At 41.2% G+C, this 18,405-nt stretch overlaps 2 protein-coding genes across 2 annotated transcripts; both read right to left on the bottom strand.

The window, feature by feature from the left end:
• Positions 1-2,372: 2,372 nt before the first annotated feature.
• sf3b4 (splicing factor 3b, subunit 4) lies at positions 2,373-6,660 on the bottom strand. The gene is made up of 6 exons (XM_085396079.1): positions 6,574-6,660; positions 5,602-5,730; positions 4,974-5,516; positions 3,686-3,853; positions 3,269-3,427; positions 2,373-2,702 (listed from the first exon to the last, which is right to left on the bottom strand). Exons 1-6 carry the CDS (start codon positions 6,605-6,607, stop codon positions 2,530-2,532), a joined length of 1,206 nt encoding a protein of 401 aa, XP_085252205.1. The 5' UTR covers positions 6,608-6,660; the 3' UTR covers positions 2,373-2,529.
• Positions 6,661-7,676: 1,016 nt separating this feature from the next.
• lix1l (limb and CNS expressed 1 like) lies at positions 7,677-18,139 on the bottom strand. Its single transcript, XM_085395939.1, has 6 exons — positions 17,614-18,139; positions 15,267-15,430; positions 13,561-13,701; positions 13,093-13,188; positions 12,789-12,866; positions 7,677-11,326 (listed from the first exon to the last, which is right to left on the bottom strand). The coding sequence occupies exons 1-6, from the start codon at positions 17,951-17,953 to the stop codon at positions 11,075-11,077; spliced, it is 1,071 nt and encodes a 356-aa protein (XP_085252065.1). The 5' UTR covers positions 17,954-18,139; the 3' UTR covers positions 7,677-11,074.
• Between the last annotated feature and the right edge of the window lie 266 nt (positions 18,140-18,405).

Raw genomic sequence — 18,405 nt, forward strand, 5'->3', positions numbered from 1 at the left:
CACATAGATTACTTGTCTTCCATATTAGCACAGAAGATAAGCCACTTTAAAACAGTCATGAATAACTATTACCTACAACAATGTAAATAGTAATACAGACATTAACCCAGAAGACAATTATTTTCTCTTACCTAATTTATAGAATTCTTTGCTATGATAAAAAACAGTATTCAAAAAAATCTGTGACTAAACTGATTAAAAAGCTCATTTTTGCCAGACAGACAGACTAACCAAGCAATAATAACATATCGTTACTTACCCTGAACAGCGTTTCGTGGAGTGGAGCTAGCTGTGATAGCGTTAGCATTTGCTAACGTTAACCCTGTGCGGTTGTGATGAGAACTTGGACCAGGGACCACTTCATCTCCAGTACACTGCTGCAATACGCAGACTGAGGTGAAGACGTTCAATCTAAGCGGTTAGCAAGTTCTCTGAGTAACTCAGAAACGGACTTGTTTCCTGCAGCCATGCCCTTCACAAGAATTGATACACCTGTAACGTTATTCGCGCCCAGTGTTTTGCATTTGTCGGTGCCTTAAGTTTATTTTGAGCTGCATACTGCCGCCAGCTGCATAGGAGATGCATTGCACCATTAAACCTAAATCGACAATTCATGTGCTATTACTTATGTCTGAGTAAAGGAGCAACCAATCACACAACTGGCTCCGCCCTGTCTTTCTTGATTGACAGACAAAGTCATTCTGCTGAAAAGTCGCATTATGAAATAAATAGACCATCGGGAAAAACGGGATTTTGAAATAAAGACTGACTTTGAAAAAAGGTCATTTTGGAATATAAACGGCTGGAAATAAATAAAATGCCTCAGGAATAATCTCTGTTATTGTGAAAAATAATGACCATGAAATAATATTTCACAATAATAAGAAAATATATATAGCAGAATGTAATATGTTTCACAATAATGAGCATTGTTTTCAAAATGTGTTCCATTATTTCACAATATCATTCTCACATTACATATCTGTGTCTTATTTATTCACATAGTTATTTATTTCATCTTGACCTATTTATTTATTTAATTTTGAACACTTTGGAGTTCCATACTTAACAGGCGAAAGGACACTTTCTCAGGCTGAACTCAGGACACACACCCCGACACGCACGCACACATGCACACTGATACCACACTCCCTTCCCCGGATCCAGCGCCTTCTCCCATGCTTGCTCCCCCCTAACCAACCTTGTCACAAACTCGCAAGCTTTAATGTTACTTACAGGCGTTACCTTTCAGATAAACAAAAAAATCCCCATTTTATCCTAAATGAAATCATTATTAAGCACTTTACTCACTTACCTGGCTCACCGCTGACAGTTGTCTCTGTTCCACTGCGGGACAGCAGCAGAAAGGAAACTTAGGAAACTTAGGAATTTCCTCCGTTTTTTTTTTCTCTGTTCAACTCCAGTGGCCAATCGAAATGATTACAATCCAAAATGAGTAAAAATTATTCTTAGATGAAAATGTTAACTCTGGAAAAATCATTCTCGCCATTTTCCTGTGTACATAATCCCCACTAATGCTTAGTTAAGTGAGCCTTTTCAAATTGCACAGTGTTTTTGGTAGCAATCAGCAAACTTCTGGCATAATTCTAGCTCGATATTTGCTCATGCTTCTTGGCAGAATTGGTAGTTCATTTAAACTGGTAAGTTTCCTGGTACCGACCCAGCTTTAAATTGTAGCCCACAGATTTTCAGCAGGCTTGAGGTTGGGCTTTCCAGAAGGTTAGCCTGCTTTATCCATTCAAATCCAGTTTTGATGTGCGTGGAATCATTGTCCTGTTGGAACACGCAACTGTGTACAAGTTAAAAACATCTAGGACTTGGTTTGAAGTAATACGCCTTCTTCATTTTTCTATACACTTTGTGCAGTGTACCAGTACCACTGCTAGCAAAACAGCCACACAGCATGATGCTACCACCACCATGCTTGACAGCTGGTGCTGTTGTTAGGTGTGAAATCCTCACCTTTACTCAATTTTTGTCTCCTCTGATCATAAAACCTTCATCCAGGAGGAGTTTGGTTTATCCATGTGGGCAGCTGTAAATTTCATTCAAGCTTAAAGGACCCTCTCAGTGTATGTCTTCACTAGGCACAGTGACACTGTCATTCCAGCAGTTTCCAGTTCCTCCAGCTGTCCTGGGTACACCCCCCGGACCTCCTCCCATGCCCCCACAACAGCTCACCTAGGAGCAATAGTTTCAACAATTCTTCTATAAGATTTCTGAGCACACAGATGCTCCGGGAGGAATAAAACTATACTTTGAAAGCAACATCTGATCTGTGTCCCTTTTAGAGCCACAAGTCTGTTATTTGATGCTGTGTTTTGTTGTCAGAGTAAATAAAAACAGTAAAGAATTGTACTAAAATTTTTATTTGTTGTTCATCTGTACAATGACCAAAAAAAACCCAAAATACAAACAGGTGGTTAAATTACTCTCACGCTTACAAACTAAGCCTAAGGATGCGTTTTTTTAAAAAAAGCAAAATGACAGACAGTTATCTAACAGGAATTACGATGGCATCGGTGCTCTCAGAGGAGCCCGTGGGGGGACACCTGGGGGCCTCGGTGGCATCGGAGGTCCTCTCTGGAAGCCAAAGGGAGGTGGTCGAGGAGGACCGGCACCATAGCCAGGTGGAGGCATGGGAGGAGGAGGCCCTCTCATGCCTGGAGGGACAGGAGGGCCTGAGAGAGAGAGAACAAGTGGTCACAGTCTGATAAAACCGCTGTAAGACGCTACCAGGAGCCGGGGTTCACACCAGAAACCTTCTTGCCATGACGCAACAGTGCTAACTGCTGTCTTGCCATGCCGCCCAACATGATGTTACATCTTATTCAGCTTCCTTCCCATATCCTTTCTTCTGGGTATCAGAGCCCAGATTTTGTGCCACAGCTGGCTGGTGTAACAGCAATAATACATTTTTTAAGGCTTGGCTCACAAATTTTAGTAGGGTACCTTCACAGGCATCAGCATGAGTCAATGAACATTTGACTGCTTTCCAAATCATCTCACAGCTCAAATGTTTATTTTATATGCTAAATTATCAATGTGTTTCATCAACAACAGCGCAACCTGAGCGCAAGACAGCAAAACCATTTTCAATGCATAATATCAGTTGTGTTACGGAGAGAACCCTTCAATGATTCTTTTTACAGGGAAATGTTTCTTTGAAGGACTTTTCCTCTTATTTTGGTGCTCAGAGAAACTTTTATTAGACAACAAAGACTGAAGGAGATGCCACAGCGCTTACCTGTGGGAGGCCCATATGGCGCTCTGGGAGGCATGCCCATAGGTGGGGGTGGAGGCATGCTGGGGGGCGGCGGTGCCCGGGGGTTTGATCCTGGTGGAGCAGGAGGCGGAGGCACCATGCCAGGAGGAGCAGGAGGAGGCATGGGCATCTGAGGCATACCTGCATGGCAGCAACAAAGCAAGCTCAAGCTTAACATTTGTCCACATGGACCAAACTGGTAAGAGTGAAACTCCAGGTATATTTAAATACGCCAAACACAGGTAATCTATAACTGATAACGTCATGCAGGCTCATATGTACAAGAACTACATAAAAAGCATGTAAATATACATATCTAAACTTTTATAACGTACTACTGCATTACTTTCCACAAGGAATGAATATGGAAACACATTGAAAGCATAAATGTAGCTTTACCTGGATGCATGCTGCCAGGAGGGAACGGTGGTGGTCCGGGTGGAGGTCCGCCACCACCCTGCGGGCCTGGTGTCACAGCTACTGGTGGTATAGCCATAGCAGGGGGCATTGATGGAGGTATCGATCCAGGTGGAGGAACAGGAGGGAAAGCACCAGGAGGTGGCATGCCTGCACGCAAACAGGTTGCATTTGCAAAGTGAGTCTCATATTTCACATTTGAGCAGAGCAATGTGACTTATAATGATCTACCCATGGTAGCTAATGTAATATCTATGAAGAACTTCATTAAAGGACCAATCTGTCAGCTGTCATGTTCACTTTACTCCACACACTGATCAAGATTAGTTAGATTAAAAATAATCTCTTTATCACCTACTGATAAAAGAGGCATCATCCAGAGCAGCACAGACACACTTCCTACATCATCTTAATGCTCATGATGGAAACTCATCTACTCCCATGACAGCCTGTAATCTATAACAATTAATCACATACTGCTGCTGTTTAGAGATTATCCCGAGAAGAACAAAAGGAAGCACAACAACATGACCGCATATCACCGGCATATCACCTGCTAATTACTCAGAATTTATTACTTCTTAGAATAAAATGATCACAATAACTGAGCGTACAGGAAGCATGAGCAGCAGGTATAACGTCCTGTCTATTTCCAAACAGGATCTGGTCAACAATTGGATTGTGTGTGTGCAAAAGAAGGCAAACTCACGCTTTCGTAAATTAAGTTTAACTGACGCCGTTTGTACTTTAATCGATAGTTTAACAGAGTAATATAATTAACTTCCATGAATAACGAGCCCAAGATGGGGCTGGCTGTTGAACAGCAATTCTAAGATAATCATTCAAGTACTGCATCGTTCTCTTAGACAGACAAAACTATTTAAAATATATCATCACAGCCCACTGGACAAACTCTGTGTAATAGATACTGCTCTTTTTATTTAATGTCCAACCATTCAGATGTAAAGTAAACTACAGGAAGTTCCATGTGAGCATAATGTGAAAAGAGATTAAAACGTATGAGGAACAACTTTTATTCTTAGACCACTCCAGTTTGATTACTTCTTTTTCCTGGAAGTAGGTCAAGTTGTACCAGAAACCCAAATTCATCTTGTAAGCTAATCACTTAAAATCGACACCTATTAACTTCTTATTAACGGAAACAAGATTTTTCCACATTACCTGATGAACGGTGCCTGAAATGTTGTGTAACACCCCACAGCAATGTTCAAATGCCCAAAATGCAATAAAACAACTTCCATTTGCTTACCTGGAATGGCCATCGCAGCTCCCAGCGTGGTCAGGACTGGCGTTGGAGCCGTTGGCGGTGGAGGAGCATCTGCAAACAGCTGGTGAGGCCTGTCTGCCTGGGAGAGAGGATTCTGAGCGGCCAGGAGTCGCTCTGCGGCCGAGCCGTGACGCTCTCCTTTGGAATCTTTCTTGAAGGCATACGACACTGTGATGGGCCTGTTGCAGAGGTACTGGCCGTTCATGGCCTCAATGGCGGCATCGGATGCATCGAAGCTGGCAAAATTGATGAAAGCATAACCCTTAGAGTTGCCGGTGTCTGGGTCTCTCATGATCTTTGGCGTCTGGAGGATCACACCAAAGGCACTGAACGTGTCGTAGAGCAGTTTCTCATCAATCTCTGGGTCCAGGTTACCGATGAAGATGTTAGCACCGACATCCAGGTTTTTGTTGTGTGCAGAAGCTTTATTAACCCTGATCGGTTTGCCATAGAGCTTTATCATATTCATGATTTTGATGGCATAGTCGGCATCCTCTTCACTGAGGAACTCCACAAAGCCATAGCCTGAGAAAGTAGCAAAAACTGTTAGATGAGCTTGTTTTTAGTGATCCTTCAAAACACGTACCAAAAAGGTGATCTGATTACTTACCTTGATGTTGGCCTGTGACTCTGTCTTTGGGCATGTGTGTGTTGACCACAGGACCAGCCTGCAGGAAAAGCTCCCATAGTAACGGCTCAGACACTTTCTCATCCAAACCACCAACATATACAGTAGCGTCTAAAACATGAAGAGAAAATAAACCTCATAATGATCAGTGCGTCATCACAGGTCGTCAATCTCTTTTTCAGTGGACACACGTGACATTAAAGTAAAAGTCGATGGAGAAACTTCAAGAATAGAAAAATAGCTAATATTTGGAAATAAATTAGTTAATCAGTGAGATCCAGTCGCTTGTGTCCTTTGGAAGGCCTGTTAATATAATTCAGCCAGAAGATGTGTACAGATAACTATGCGTTGTGACCGGATAAAAGATTTATAAATTATTTACTTGCTTCTTCTTAAAGTTCCTTTATTGCCTCTCACACTCTCCTCACATTTATTATACGTGTACAATATTTAATCAGGAAACTCACGTTTAGTGTTTACATCTAAAATACCTATATCTGTATACCCACATCAAGAAATAAAATAGCCCCGTATAAAATCAGCACGATACGAAACAAAGACGTTTAATATGTTTAACATGACCGCCGAGTCAAGCTATAAGCTATGTTGTTAGCTTCTTCGGCTACTTGTAGTTGTTGGTCAACTAGACGTTAAGTCTGCTGCTAATTTGTTTGGAAGAGTCGCACTTTAAAACAACCAAAAACCATCGCTGAACTGGCTTCTATATAAGTAACAAGTAAAAGGATTAAAAAGTCTGTTTGCAAAGGAAAATCAGCGACATGCTAAGCTAGCGACAACTCAATGTTTCCATGTGATCTGCCATTTGTTTATCACAAACTGCTGTCTAAAGGAGGCAGTCGGTACGTAAAAATGAGCCGGTTCCGGTGAAATGTACCAGCACTTTTATGAATGAGAAGTGCAAAGAAACAAAACAGAGTTTAATGATGAGTTTACCTTGGTTTCTTTCTGAAATTGGTCCCGCTGCCATGTTGAATGACCAACGCAGGGGGAGCGCAGCACAATAAAACCCCGCCTCTTCCGATGTTGTGTACCGGAAGTATAAAACAAAAAAATAATTTAATTTAATTTAATTTAATTTAATTTAATTTAATTTTTTCTGGTATGATATTAAATGTCGGATTTTAAAGAACATTATGTGAAAAACGAGTTCATTTCAGCTAGAATTGAATTTAATTATTTTTTAATGCTTCTGGACACAATTTTCCAAAAAAAAAAAAAAGAAAAATTCCAAACAACTTATTATTAATTTATTTTAATTTAATAATAACAAACATAATTAATTAGTTTCACAAACACAGTCCAGGTACTGAGTAGCTTAGTTGTAGTTAGGTAGTCAGTGGGGTTGTAGTCTCATTTAGGATTCTAAAGGATTCAGGTTAAAAGCTCTCCCTCTTTCTTTCTGTCCTGCACACGGTAGGGTAGCATTTCGTTGATGGCAGTATGGACAACAGTCTGGATCCCATGCGATCATCTTGGCTGAATCATTTGATTTATATGTCACCCAGATTTAGGAGATTGAACTTAATGGTTCAATCTCCTAAATCTCCTAAAACGACCCCCATGAGAACCAAGTGATCCCGGTCAGGCGCAGCTCCCTATCCAGTTGGTGATGCTGCCATTCAAGATCCTGAGCAACCTGGACAGGGGTATCAAGTCCTTTGATTATCTGAGGTAATAGAGGAAATTAGTCTATTAAAGTTGTTTTTACTTTGATAACTCTTGTGGGCTCTGAAAGAGGAAAGATAAATGCACCAGTATTGCTCTGTAATGTTAATCGTGTTTGGTTTTGATGCCTACGATGCCTAACTAAGATTGTGGGTGGAAGGCTGTTATGCCTTCTGGTGGCATTTGCAAGTTATTGCATAATTTAAAAAAAATAAAGTGAATGAAATCAGTGCTTTTATACTCTAAAAATCTGGAATATGCATTTTTATTAATTTGGAATATTAAATTATTACCACTGTGTGTGTGTGTGTGTGGCCTTGATTTTCAGTCACTGAAAACAAGTGGCTCGACACAGTGCCATTTGTAACAGCAAATTTATTACATATACATATAAATCTACTAAAAGTATAAACATGGAATACAAAATGTTCATAGAAAATACAAACAGTAAGGACCTCGAGAAACACTCTTATAAAACAATACTGTATAGAATATGAAACATATAAAACCAGAACTTAATCAACACATCATGCATCAAAGCAAAAAAAACAAAAAAACAAAAACATGTAGAGCCAAAACTGTTTTTTAGCAAACAAATGGCAAAAAACAAACATACGGTTCAAAAAAACTTCAATTATATTGATAACAAAGAAAGATCAAAGGCATTTTTACAGAAGGAGCCTTGAGATTAATGGCTTGTGGCTATAAAAACAAACAAACTATAAAAACCAAACAAACCAGAAGTTGAGCATCTAAATTGAAACAAACAGCCTCAGCCTCCTTCCCGTTAAGCAGTTCATTAAAACACTGCTTGAGATTTCCTCATTAATCACATTTACTTTTCTTAATTGAGTCAAAGAAGGATAAAATCCCTGAAAGTGTTTCTGCATATGAAATCCTGGCAATCTGTTTAGTACCAAGTTTAAAATTTACTGATTTGAAATTTACACATTTGAAAAAGTTGAAGATATTAACCAGGATATATAAAGATGACTTTTTCTGTCAATTATAAATTTGCATTATTAATTAAAGAGAACTGCAAAGTCAACATTTTTATATTTGCACCACACACATATGCTGCAAAGTGGGCACAAAAAAAGAAAACAGAAACAGAATCAGTATATAATGTTTATAAATTTATACCAAAGGTAATAATATTAAATACATCCTTCACAATCGCCATGTAGCATATTAAGGAAATTATTTGAATAAAACACTCTGCAGGTACTGGAAGTATTACCCAGCACAGATGCCACTTCAGACTGTAATTAAAAGACGGACATAGCCACCATGTCATCACCCACTGGTTTGGAAGCCCTGCATTTGGCATTTTGGACTGTTTTGATACCAGACATAACAAACAAGTGGTGAGAAACTGGGACTGTTGTGGACGGCTGGATCAATAAGCTTATGAAGAGATAAAAATGAATACTGAGCAGAAAGTAGTTCAGCTTATTGATCCGGCCCTCCACAACAGTCCTGGTCTAGCACACACCGTATTTTATCATAGTCAACACCAGCTCATAATTTACCAACAGACATCATGCTGTGTGTTAAAAGGGACCACAATGACATAAGGAAAGTAGTGACTGGGGTCAGTCATTCCAGAGGAGTTGACAATTATAAAGAATGCAGGTTGAAGGCACTTCTGCACTGGCTTCACTTTTCAGACTACAGGGGCTTGTTTGCTGGAAAAAAAATTTTAAAAATCGCCATTCCTAACTTGAAATTTCAAGTTAAGTTGAAATTTAGCTAGCTCTGCCAATCAGAAAGCTCTGTGAAGGCAGATCATTTCCTTGTCATCAGCTGTCTAACACTTTGACATGAACACACCTTTATCCATTTCTGCAAAGAGCCATTCAACGTTTGCTATACATTGGTAGCTCACAAGCTTCTATATTAGCAGAGAAGCTATGTCCATCTTTTTTATACAGTCTGTGATTCAGACCAATGAAGTAACATTGGTCAGATTTTGTTACCTTTGGGGCCGAGTGTGGGAACTTGTTTACATCCGTTTTCAGTCTTTATGCTAATCTATGGCGAAGCGGCTTTATTTAGCTTCATATTAACCAGACCGCCCTTCGTGTAACGTCAATCAAATTCTTAGAGTAAATTTCCCCCAAATGTTTGAACTATTCTTTTAAAATTCTGTAACAGTAAGAAATTAACCGCATGTGTAAAGAGGACTGTTCAAACATTGCTAGCTACCATTTTCATAAAGGCACAAAGACTCCAGAGATGAGTTATAGAAACTTCCTGCACTTTTTCTTTGTTTGTTCTTTCTTTATATTTCGTATAATCGGGTTCTGCTCCTGCTAATAATCCAGCATTCAGCAGCAAGAACGAGCCCTCCTGTTGTCTGACTTTCATTACATCCAAAAGAACCATATCACATCAATTAAAACTTGTGTGGGGTCTTTTTAATGCTGCTTGTTAAAACGCCTTTATCCCTACAACATATAAAAATGCATTTTATAAAGACGAACAAATATAAAGTTATGACATTTATGGGGAAAAAATGGTAATAAATGCCTGTTATATTACATTTTTTTGGCATGCAGACATTATAACACTGCCAAAACCCAATTCCTTCTTCCAGTATCTCAAAAAAAACTTAGACCACAGAAGCTGGCACTGTTCTGACTACAATGACTCAAAACTGATGGTTCAGCTTTTAAAAAAAAAAAAGAGAAAAAAAGCCCAACTCATTCTCTGGCCTCCATTTTTTAACTGCTGAGACCCTGACCTACATTTAAGTCCTAACAAACACTCACTTTGTTTGAACTCCACTAGCTGACCAACACAATCTGCATCACAAGAGCAGATTTTGCAGTTTTTGTAAGTCGTGTTGCTTTGCAGGTCCTTTTTGCTGATAACGCATTAAAAATGATACATTCGGCTAGTGTCATCGTTGCCAAGCAAGAGACGAAGCTTTAAAAAATGCCTTTGCAAGAAAAGCTGAAGTACAACGGCATAGTGGTGGTTTAATATTTGATCTTTTTTTTTAACCTGAGCTGCTGTCAGAGCATCAATTACCTGCTGACATGTTTCTTCTTTTGCAAATTACCCACAAATTATTATTACATGAGTCAATAAGCGTATTTCTGTGCTTACTGGAAGTCTAGTATTATTAGAGGCTGCTTCCCATAAAAAACCTGTAGGAGCAGGTTGCACATCCATTACAGAAAACCGGTGATATTAGCTGGGATCTTTTATCCCCTTCATTCATATCTTGCTGAGTGGGTGACCTCTGTTCCTGTGCTTTATTCATGAACAAACACAGGCTTCTTGCATCATCAATTTTGGCATCTTCCCATCCCAAATACTACAACCAACCAAAACAAACCAAAGCCGAGAAGAAACACAGGAGCTATACCTCATTAGGTTTTGGTCTGATGGGTCATTTTATGCCCCGTACATTCACTGATCCATAAAGGTTTTGTCTCCATAGGTCTACTTTGAGTAAGTACAGTATGAAATAATGAAAACAAAACATGTAAATCCCAGTCACATTGAATGCCGAGCACTTTTACAGGCATCTAGAAAAAAAGCACTGTCATCCTGTAATTACTAGGCACAAAGAGGTAACGGGCTATAGCGGCTAGTATTTGTTTTATGGACAAGATGTGCATACTGTAAGTCAAGGCTTGATTACCTGGTACACGAAACAAAACAAAACCTAAAACGTTCTGAGAAGTCACCTATGAAGTGATCAGTACTGTTACCAGGAATCCTACGGAGTGTGAAGGCATGTTTCCATACGGTTGGTTTAGTGTGATGGCAGAGTGGCGGTGTTGGCTGCACTGAGCTGACCCACAGCTAACATGAGGATGTCCTTCTTCTCTTTGTAAAAACGCAGTTCTCTGCCCGCCAGCCTGGCGTCCTCTAGTTCCCGCTCTGTCGTGGCCAGCTCCTGCGCGATGGTGCCCGCTACGCTCTGCTCTCGGTTCACCCAGTCGGCGGCCATCTGAGTGCGCATGTCATCATCCAGAGCCCGATGGGAGTAGTGAGCCAGCACCTCCTGCAAGTTCAGCCAGAAAGTCATTTAGAGTCAGAAGATGTGATAGTGGGAAACAGCATTCCCAATTAGATATTCCTCGAGTTATTCAGATTCTGATGCTGAACCTAATAAAACTTCATTTTAAATTTCATAAGACATGAAATTTCTTTATAATTTTTGGTGAAAATGTGAAATAAGCACAGTAAACATGCACAGGAATACAGTATATATAAGACAGAAACAGAGTTATACAATCCTAACAAGGTTGAAAGTCAACATTTGGACCACCTTTATTCTTATTTGTCCTCTAGACTTCTTGAAAAACATGAAAAGCTCTATTTTGGATGTTCGCTATCTTTAGATGATCCCACACTGCTGCAGTAATGCTGAAATCCAGCCTGTGGGGAGGCCAATCCATGGCCCTGATAGTGCTCCGCTGTGTGTTTTTCTATGCAGGTATGCTTTCACTGCACTGGCAGTGTGTTTGTGATCACTGTCACACTGTCATGCATTCATAATTCCATCATTTTTGACAAGACCTCCATCACCACTGGCTGAAATGCTGCCCCAAACCATGACAGAGCCTCCACCATATTTCACAGATGGCTGTAGGCACTCTCTGTTGTCTCTCAAGAGAGGTCAACGTATGTGCAGACAGTTTTTTCTACTCTTGGCTCTGTATGATGCCAAAAAAGAGTTTTAAATTAGAAGAAAAATGCAAAGAATTCATTTTTATGATCATATCATGCACAAAGCTTCGACTACACCGCACCTCCTTTTAAAGCGGCTTCATGTGGCTGCCTTAAAAGGAGGGAGACCCTAACTGGCGCTACAACAACTTTCAGAGGATGGGCTAAGGGGCTGTACAAAAGCCCAATTTGAGATAAATGGGGATTATTTTGAAACACACATATTTTAGGAGGCACATGCTTTGTTTTTGCTCTTTTTTCACTCACTGCTCATGGTGAGAAAGATAACTACAAATTTATCTAGAACAGTCCTGTCACAGAGAAAAAGCCCTGCTAAACGCTGATCGGCCACAACATTAAAACCACCAGTCAGATTTTGTGTTGGTCACCAAAACAGCTGTGGCCCATCTGGGCGTGGACACAGGACCTCTTTGGGAGTGTTTTGGTGTCTGCCACTGGGACGCTGGATGCGGATCGTTTTGGATATGTGGGTTGCTGGGTGGGGCCTCGATTGATTGAATCTGTCCCGACTCTTACAAAGGGAAAAGAATAGGAATTTGGGCTTTTCATTGTGGTCCTTGAGCTGTTCCTGAGCAAGTTTTGCATTTTGGTGAGGAGCTAAGAAACAGCAGGACATTGCACTGTGGAGATAATCTCTTTTTTTTTCACTTCACCTCTCAGTAGGTTTAATTTTGTGACTGATTACTGGGAAATTTGTTCATTAAAAAAATAAAATAAAAGTAGCTGAAAACTGTTACTATTTTTGTATAATAGAAGGCATTTGTTGGCTTTACCTGTCGGGAACATTGTCGTTCTCTCATGGCTTTGAGGCTTCCGTTCCAGTGCAGCAGCTGGAACACAGTCATCAGCTCCTGGAAGACAAACACAGCCGAGACCAAGAATAAGAGACCAGTAATTCAACACTGTGGGGCCAAACTAACTACATATTATCACTTTTGGGCGAACATTTACACATAAAACTGCTACTTTTATGCATACGTGTTCTGTATGTAGCTACTCTCATACAGGCTCTGGGCCTACATTTATCATAAGTTTTCTTTTTGTTTGTTTTTTTAAAAAGCTACTTAAAACACGCACCTGAAACTCCAGCATGGACTTTCCTTTATTGGACTCGAGCATGAAGCGAAACGCCCCGATCCCTGTGTTGGGGTTGTCGGCCTCTTCTCTGTTTCCCTGTGAGCATAGACAAGCACTTAAAGTCAAGTCAGCCACAGGTTGAGCTCACATAGTAAATGCTACTTACTCATATCTCCCTACAGATATTTGGCACATATTTGTGTTGAGTTTGGGAGTCAGTCCAATGCAGTGTAATTTTCCTTCATTTAATTTTGAGAAGCATCAGCTATTTGTATCCATAGTATACACTTTCATAATATTTACTATGTGTAAAAAAACAAAACAATCCATGCGTATGATGCCAGCAACTGAGCAAAATTAACCTAATACATCATGTTTTTGGAAGCGCGTTCAAATCGACCATCCTACTTGACTGACAGTCGTACAAACACAACTTTGAGTTCTCTGCAGTTCTTTTTTTAAACTTACATTAAAGGAGGCCAACGCCTCATTCACGCTCTTCTCAATGAAGTCGTCTGTAATCCGACGCGAGGGATGTTCGTTAAAAACGGAGTTCATCAGGGCGATTTTGGCGGCGCTGCGTCTCGCCTCTGCCTTTGTGGGACAGAACTGTCAAACAGCAAAGAGAGCATGTATCAGTGGACAGATAAACAGTCAAAAGGCCAACGACAACCCGGCCGGTCTTTAAATGACTCTTTGTGGCTTTGAGCTTGCATCCATATTTGGTCTTGTGGTTTTAGGAATGCTTGCAACAGAATAACCAAACCACAACACATTCACTGACGTTCAACCAAAGACAATGGCGTGTTTTTACAGTAACGTGCAAAAAAAGTCTTGAGCCACTCCTCGTTTTTTTATATGTTGATGGGAAAGCGGGAAGGAAAATTAGAGTTAATGACCTCGAAAGTCAGTACTTGGTATGACTACCTTTATTCTTCAACACAGCCTGAGCTCGCTTTGGCAGCTTTCTTGTCATTTCTTTAAGTAGTTTCTTTGGATGTTGGCTGCCTTTTTGTTCGGTTTTATGTCAAGATGATCCCAATGATGTTGACGGCACCTGGGAGCCCAATCCATGACTGATAGTGGTCCATTGTGCGTGCTGAAAACTGAAGTTGTTGCGAATTGGATCCTTTTCAGAAGGTGTTGCATGTTGAATCAAAATCTAAGGGCACTTTTCTGCGTTCACAAGTCCGTCAGACTGAAATGGAACCTCAAACCATGACAGAGCCTCCACCTTGTTTTACACGTGACTGTAGACACTCATGTAATTTGGCATAACTCAGCCTTCCTTAAGAATGACTCCTTGACAGCCAGCCTTCCACAGGGACATTTATGATGAGGCTTCAATGAACATTAGATGGATCAGCTGAAGGTCCAGATGCATCTCTCAGGTCCTGTCAGGTCTTTTTTGGATTCCTTTCTATTTCTTACGTAAATAACTTTCCAATACCGTTCGTCTGATGTAGATAGTTTTTAGGCCACTTCTTTTGTCAAGGCATTATGCCAAGTTTTCAGCCAACAGATGTTTGGGAATCACCTCGTTAATATGAAAATATAACTTTATGCCTGTCAAACTATGTTATTGTTGGCATTTTTACAGACTCGGCTAAAGAAAATTGAACAAATGATGTGTTTTTGTGGCAGGATGAAAGCAACAAAGTAGTTAAAGATACACTTGGTTGGTTGGTTAACTGCAGAGTTGTCTGTTACGTGTAGACACAGCACTGGTTCATCCCTCCTGTCAGGTCTTTGAGAGTTTTTTTTAAGGACGTGACCTTCAGATACTGTTCATATGCTCTAGATAGTTTTTTAGGCTTCCTGCTTCTTTTTTGTCCTCCACTGCGCACCATCGAGACGTATACCAAGTTTTCCAGTAATAGCTCTTTGGAAATCACAAATATATACAATTTTATGCCTAAGCTTTCACATTTTTCATGCTCGACTAAAGAAATGTGTTCTTGTGACAGGCAGCAGTTTAAAATTGTAAGATGTCTGTTATGTGCAGACATGCATAAAAAAACGTTCCTTTGAAACGGAGTAAAAAAGCAGCCAATGTCCAAACCCGCTTTAAAAATTCCAAGGAAGTCCGGCTCCTTTGGAAGCAAAGTATAAAGACTTTCATACAGTACTGCATATTTCATAATATTCACGCTAACAGAAAGCAGACACTGCACCTGGAAACTTCCAAAGCAGCTGCCGCCTGGAAGGCTAACATAGCAAACATAAGGAGGGCTGTTGGACGGGACCATTTCATAAACAACGAGGGCTCCGTTCCTCAGGTCGGCTCCTCTGGTCAGCTTCATCTGCCAAAATTCCTGCAAAGCCTCCACCACGTTCACTGCAGGACACACAGATAAAAGAAGAAGCCCTGTTACATCACACTAATACAAATCATTAGTGCAGTTTACATGTTTTGGTCTGTAGCCGTTAGGCGAGCTCTGCGACATCCTCTCTAAACAAAGATGGAAAGGTGCAGGGGAAGGTCGTCTCCAGGATGCCACAGGGTTTTCCGGAAAGATTTTAGGTGGCTGCCCAGAGGAAATTCTGCATCACCTCAGAGGAGAGGCTTGGAGAAAAACACTCGACTCTGGCCCTCACACGAGAGAACGGAGTTCATGTCATCCACAAGGAAACAAAAACAACAATGGAAAGCTGCAAACTCTGCAACTGAGTCATAAATGATTACTTGGGTTTGGGGTCTGTTGGGAAATATGTGTGCAGCCAACACGATTTGAACGAAGTTACCGCCTGAATCTTGCTCTGGAGGCCAGGCCACTTTGTCGAACATTAAAAACAAAAAATTAAAGCTTCTGTCAACAAACTACAAGCCATATTTTCCATACTATAGAGCCCTGAAGGACAATCCAAATCATTTTTTAAACACACACGGCTCTCTTGCTTTTACTCTGTGACACAGTTTTTATCAAAAGTTTTAAAATGTTTTAGATACTTTAAATATTTTGGTTGCTTTCCATCAGGGAGGCGCCTGATCTCTCCTAAGCTCGCTCTGCAGGATGACAGATAATGCGTCCAAAGACACAGCCAGAGTTGTAAAGAACCATCTTCAGTGTCAACACGAACAAGGAGAGGCGCAACAGATGGTCAGGCCCCCACGGAGCCCTGATCTCAAAGTCAAGTCAGTCTGGGATTACATAAAGAGAGAGCCTAAAGAAACGGAAACAGCCTAAATCTGCTCATTAATGTGGGCAAGAGTTGGTGCTACTTTAAAGACAGTTTTTTTGTGTGTTTAATGCTTTTTACATAAAGTTAAAAAAAACTTATTTTACAAATACTGTTTTTTGTACTTCCACTGCAGCTTTTGTCCAGAATCTACTCTATTTTAAAGTCTGGAGGTATGACGAGATATTGGATTTGCATTGCGGGTCTGCAGCCTGTAGTGCAGCAACTGGGGCTAACAAACCAATTCAGGCTTGTGACAGTGGTTTATTAAGGCCTCTTGGTCTGTTTTTATCCAATTCTGAGGATTTCCTCCATAACAAAAGTGCAAAGAGACAGGAAACTCTCGGAGATATCGAAGGATGTAATGTGAAGCTGATCCAAACTACAGTCAAAGAACATCCTGCAACTCCACTTGAAAGTCCAACGAAATCTTTTCCAAAGGTGTATTTGCACACATGCCCCCCCCCCCCCCCCCTTTTTTTTCTTATAGTACTCCTTTAAATACACTTAATAGGCCTTTTTGAAATTGCAACTTAATCGCTTGAAAGCAAAAGTATAGGAAAGCCTAATTACATCACCTCGTGTGTGTGTTTTACTGCCAAAAGTCTTCAAAAAATGCTGCCAATAATTGTGTTAAGAAGCCTAACTGGCATGCAGGGGGAGAGGCTGTTAGTTAGGGACACATGGGGACCATCTTTTGGAAATAAATCCTATTAGCCTGGGACAGGCACACATGTTAACATTACTTAAGCTTTTGGTCTAATGATAGTTTTAGGAAAACTCTGATAGAAATCAGTCAAGTACTTTAAATTAAACTGGATTTTTCAAGTAATTATTACTAATGATGTGCATTTTGCACATCATGAAGTAATAATATAAAGTTTAATATAAAGTACATAAAGCCTTATAGGGGCACTGCTCTTTCATTTTTCAAGGTTATTATCGATTTCCACAGTGTCTATTCTTGTTATTTACCGTGTAACATGAGTGTAACGGCTAATTTATGAACAATAGTGTATTGTTCGTAAATGCAAACCCCTGCAGCCCCTGGATGTTAATCCTGTGATGGAGTGACTGGAGCGAATATCAAAGGAAACTTCACGGTAACATTGCATCAGGTGCAAATGACCACTGGTGTGTTTACACACCGGAGATAAAGGTGGAAATTACAGGAGTTTGTTCTAAGTGTGGTGGAGGTTTTTTGTGCCTTCCTTCCAAACAAATGGCGCAGCTGAAAGTGGTTTCCAGCTCTCCAAAAGTCCCCTCCCCAGCTACAGCCTGAAGCAGTATGACACGCGTTAACGCCGCTATTTCCAGGACAGTGTCAGCAGCGGACATTACCTCTGCCGTAACCCTGCGTGTGTTTGGCGAAGCTGCGAACCACAGCCTCCACCGCCTCCTTCAGCACGGCCGGGTTCCCCGGGTTACAGTGACCGCTAGCCCCCGGCCCCAGCCCCGCTCCCATTCCGCCGTACAGGCTGTGGAGCTGCAGCGGAGGCGGCGGGGGAGGAGGCCCGGAGGACGCCGCCAGAGAGGCCGGAGAGGACAGCAACGGTGCGATGGGGACCGTAACCCCGGGCCGGAGAGAGGAGCGGAGGGTCCCGGTCGCTCCCGAACTGAATCCGATGCCCGGCTGTAGCCGCTGATGGCGGACACTGTCCGGGATAACGTTGGATTCCATTGTCCCGACGTAACGTCTGCGGAGTCCCGGCTCTGGAGCAAATCTGTAGCGAGGAGCCCGACGGCTTGAGCTGAAAAAGTGAGCTTTAAGAGCTGAATGAGCGAAGTACGGCAGGGTTTTTCTCAGTCACAGCCTGTAAGCGCCGAGCCGACGTTGATTCGACACATAACGGAGCTGCTGAGTCCTCACTCCCTGGATTAGACTGCGGGACTGTCAGTCAAGTGCTGCCTTCAAGGACCCCTCGTATCCTGTTTCTTCTACACTGTGAAATGCATTTACAGTCAGGCTGTACACGTTTTCTAATGTGTGTTTGTAAGCTGGTATTCTTTTAATTTTATTGCACCTGTTCATTGTTACACGGACTGTGTTTTTAATGGGCTAATTTCCTCCCCCCCACCTGTGTTTGCTTGTTTTTGTGGAGTATTTCCTCATCCTAGCTGAGGATCCAAGGA

Source organism: Rhamphochromis longiceps, linkage group LG22 (genome assembly GCF_057381845.1).
Source record: "Rhamphochromis longiceps isolate RC_006_pf linkage group LG22, R_longiceps_female_GT1.1, whole genome shotgun sequence".
Classification (NCBI taxonomy): Eukaryota; Metazoa; Chordata; class Actinopteri; order Cichliformes; family Cichlidae; genus Rhamphochromis; species Rhamphochromis longiceps.

Coding starts and splice junctions, on each gene's coding strand:
- sf3b4 (XM_085396079.1), bottom strand. CDS start 6,607: ATGGCAGCGGGACCAATTTCAGAAAGAAACCAAG. Junction 3,854..4,973: donor AGCTGCGATGGCCATTCCAG/GTAAGCAAATGG, acceptor GTTTGCGTGCAG/GCATGCCACCTCCTGGTGCT. Junction 3,428..3,685: donor TCCTGGCAGCATGCATCCAG/GTAAAGCTACAT, acceptor GCTGCCATGCAG/GTATGCCTCAGATGCCCATG.
- lix1l (XM_085395939.1), bottom strand. CDS start 17,953: ATGGAATCCAACGTTATCCCGGACAGTGTCCGCCATCAGCGGCTACAG. Junction 15,431..17,613: donor CACGCAGGGTTACGGCAGAG/GTAATGTCCGCT, acceptor TGTGTCCTGCAG/TGAACGTGGTGGAGGCTTTG. Junction 13,702..15,266: donor GCTGCTTTGGAAGTTTCCAG/GTGCAGTGTCTG, acceptor GCTGTTTGACAG/TTCTGTCCCACAAAGGCAGA.